Source organism: Humulus lupulus, chromosome 5, assembly GCF_963169125.1.
Source record: "Humulus lupulus chromosome 5, drHumLupu1.1, whole genome shotgun sequence".
In the NCBI taxonomy this organism is placed as follows: Eukaryota; Viridiplantae; Streptophyta; class Magnoliopsida; order Rosales; family Cannabaceae; genus Humulus; species Humulus lupulus.
This window is the reverse complement of record NC_084797.1, coordinates 111,630,412-111,634,025: the sequence shown is the minus strand read 5'-3', so window position 1 is coordinate 111,634,025 and position 3,614 is coordinate 111,630,412. Positions and strand designations below refer to the sequence as shown.

The 3,614-nt window shown below is 45.4% G+C and overlaps 1 protein-coding gene across 1 annotated transcript; it reads left to right on the top strand.

Moving 5' to 3' along the window:
- Positions 1-303: 303 nt before the first annotated feature.
- On the top strand, positions 304-2,022 carry LOC133779379 (uncharacterized). Its single transcript, XM_062219349.1, has 2 exons — positions 304-1,698; positions 1,813-2,022. The coding sequence occupies exons 1-2, from the start codon at positions 304-306 to the stop codon at positions 2,020-2,022; spliced, it is 1,605 nt and encodes a 534-aa protein (XP_062075333.1).
- Positions 2,023-3,614: the final 1,592 nt, after the last annotated feature.

The window sequence follows — 3,614 nt, the reverse complement described above, 5'->3', positions numbered from 1 at the left end:
GTCCGGGACATCCAGGCTTTGACAAGCAAGATTGTAGCATTAAGCCGGTTTATATCACGCATGTCCGATCGTTGCCAGCCTTTCCTGCAATGCATCAAGAAGTCAACCAACACCACCTGGGGGACAGAGCAATATAAAGAGCTCGACGAATTGAAAGCCTATCTGAGCTCTCCCCCTATACTGAGTTCTCCCATCCCCAATGAAGACTTGTTCCTGTACCTGTTTGTTTCGCACTTTGCCGTGAGTTCTGTGCTCTTTCGGGAAGATGCGAGCTGACAGAAGCCAGTGTTCTAGTGCAGTAAGATGCCACTAGACACTGAAACCCGCTACATCATGATGGAAAAATTGGCACTCACACTCATTACATCAAAGAAGAAGCTACGACAGTATTTTGAAAGCTATACCATCATTGTATATACAGACTACCCACTGAAGCAGGTCTTAAACAAACCCGATCTCTCTGGTAGATTGTCCAAATGGGCAATCGAACTCGGGACGTATGATATACGGTTCTTGCCACGAAAAGCAAAGAAAGGCCAAGTACTTGCTGATTTCCTAGTCGAGATACAATATTTTACCCCAGATACCTTACCTGAACTGCTGAAATCAGAAGCTAAGTGGGTATGGACAATGCATACGAACGGAGCCTCCAATTCTCAAGGAGCTGGGATTGGCATCGTATTGGAAGCACCCTCCGGACTAAAAATTGAGGAAGTCATTCGGTTAAAACAATTTGCCACAAATAACAAGGCTGAGTATGAGGCTCTGATTTACGGCTTAGAACTAGCACGAGACATGGGCATTAGACGATTGAAAGTCAGAGGAGATTCAAAGCTCATGATAGAACAAGTGGTCGGGAATTTCGACACCAAGGCACCCCACCTAACTAGCCTATTGCAAAAGGTAACTGAATTACAGTTACAATTCCATCAGTTAGAACTCATACAAGTACTGAGGGAACAAAATCAGAAGGTCGATGCCCTCGCCAAATTAGCCTCTGCAGGGGAATGTTCTCGGCACTTCGTCATATACACAAGCCAATCACCAAAAGCTTCGGAAGTTTTCTCAACCTCATCAGAACCTGAGTGCTGGATGGATCCAATCATTCGCTATTTGTCTAAGTTTGAACTGCCAGCCCATGCAAAAGACACTAAGCTTCTGTGTCTTCAAGCTCAATGCTACTCCATCATCCATGAAACATTGTACCGCAAGTCCTTTAATGGCCCATATCTTCGATGTTTACGTCCATCAGAAGCTAAAAAATTATTAGAGGAGATCCACGAAGGAGCATGTGGAAACCACACTGGGGGCCGAAGTTTGGCACACAAAGCACTTACAGCAGGGTACTACTGGTCATACATGATGACAGAAGCACGCGACTATGCAAGAAAGTGTGACAAATGCCAGCGATTCGCACCCACCATCCATCAGCCCGCTCAAGCTTTACACTCCATCATTGCACCTTGGCCTTTTGCAAAGTGGGGGATGGACGTGGTAGGGGAACTGCCCAGAGCTGCTGGAGGAAAACAGTATGCTTTGATAGCCATCGATTACTTCACTAAATGGGTCATAGTAGAGGCATACGTCACAGTCAGCAAAACAGACACCATGAGCTTCGTGTGGAAGCACATCATCTGTCAATTTGGGATACCATGGGAGATAGTCATTGACAACGGAACCCCGTTCCAAAACGCCAAAGTACAGGAGTTGTGTGACACATACAAGATAAAATTGAGTTTTGCTTCTGTCACCTATCCACAAGGAAATGGCCAAGCAGAAGCTTCCAACAAAGTCATTTTTGCCAACATCAAGAAAAACTTGGAAGATAAAAAAGGCGCGTGGGTAAAAGAGTTACCAAAGGTGTTATGGGCATATAGGACAACAAAAAGGTCCTCTACGGGCAAATCTCCCTACGCCATGGTGTATGGAACAGAGGCTGTCATCCCAACAGAGGTGGGCCTACCTTCACTTCGAACAGAGATAGCTTCTGATCTGACCACAAACAACATACAATTGATGTAACACCCCAACTCCTGGGACCGTTACGATGTGCCTTGCAAACAGTGCTAAACTCGCTAATCGAGTCATTTGGCCAAAATTGTGAACTAAGTATGATTAGCGGTTTAGGGATTAAAAACGTTGGTTAGGATGTAACGTTTCACTAGAACGTTTAATATATACATTGGGATCCCGAAAATATAATTTCAGAGTTTATTACAGAAAATATTTACAACAGGCCGTTCTAAGCGGCAAAACAGGGTTCAACCCTAGTTCCACTTTAAACCTCGACCGTGGCGGACGAGCAGCTGCATATGTACACTTCATCACCTAAGCTCTTCAACTCAAGGATGGTCCAGCTTCCTCTTGCCTTTACCTGCACCACGTAGCACCCGTGAGCCGAAGCCCAGCAAGAAAACACAATATAACATGATATAATATCAACAATAACCACAGTTGCCACTCGGAACCAACGGTCCATACAGATAGGCGACAATAGCCAAAAGTCACAATATTGAGCATCGCTCCCTCTAGCCATGTGACGATAGGGTCACCAGGGCTTAACCGATTAGTGATTCTTTCTTAAGTTTGATTAGGACAGGTGCAAGGTGATTAGTCACCAACATAACCTTCCTCACGACTCTAGAGCCGAAGCTATGGACAACGTCCTTTAGCCATGTGACAAACAGTCACCGGGGTCATATACCTTGGCTATAGTCATCTGGTCGTAGACCAGGCAAGCGCTTATAAGTTCTTCGACCCTAGGGTCGGTCTAGCAGTAATGCCATAGAGTCATTCAATGCATAATTCTCGACTTTAGAGTCGGTCCCTGACTAGTCAGTGCCATACACAAGCAAGTCATGCCACCAATCGTATACCACATGTTCAATATCCATAAACAAGGTATTTAGCATGCTTACTAAACAGATACCAGTACAATTAGGACCATGCACAACCACAGAGGCTCAAGCTCTGAACAATATCATACCTAGTATACAAAGCATGTCCTAATCACATGTTTCTCATGCATCATATGCAATATATCCGGCAATCCAACATGCTCCAATAACAGCCATGCATGTCACGTTTAATAATCAACTAACATGCATCAAGAATAGCCATGCACGTCATACATAATAAGCAACCGACATGCATCAATAATAACCATGCATGTCATACTCAATAATCAACCAACATGCTTTGATAACAACCATGCATGTCTCATATACACAGGGTGCAGTTTTCTTACCTCAAAGTCGAGCTAGAACGAATAAAAGAACGACCCTTGAGAACGATCAACTTTTAGTCCTTTAGCGGTCACCTAGTCATAACCAAATATAAGGTATCATTAATAAAAATGATCAACATAAGTTCCCAAACCCATATCTAGCCTCCGGGGCATCAATCCCCACTTAACCGGGTACTAGGTTCAACCCCGAGGCCTATGGCTTGAATCCCCAAGCTAAAAACATGGTTTTGGTCAAAATGGCCTTAAGGGCCGCGGCCCTCCCCTGCTGCGCCGCAGCGCGCCCTCAAACAGAGAGGGCTCCCCCCTGCCAGACGCCAAGGGCCGCGGCGCTCCCCTGCTGCGCCGCGGCGCCCAGCCCAAACCAGCC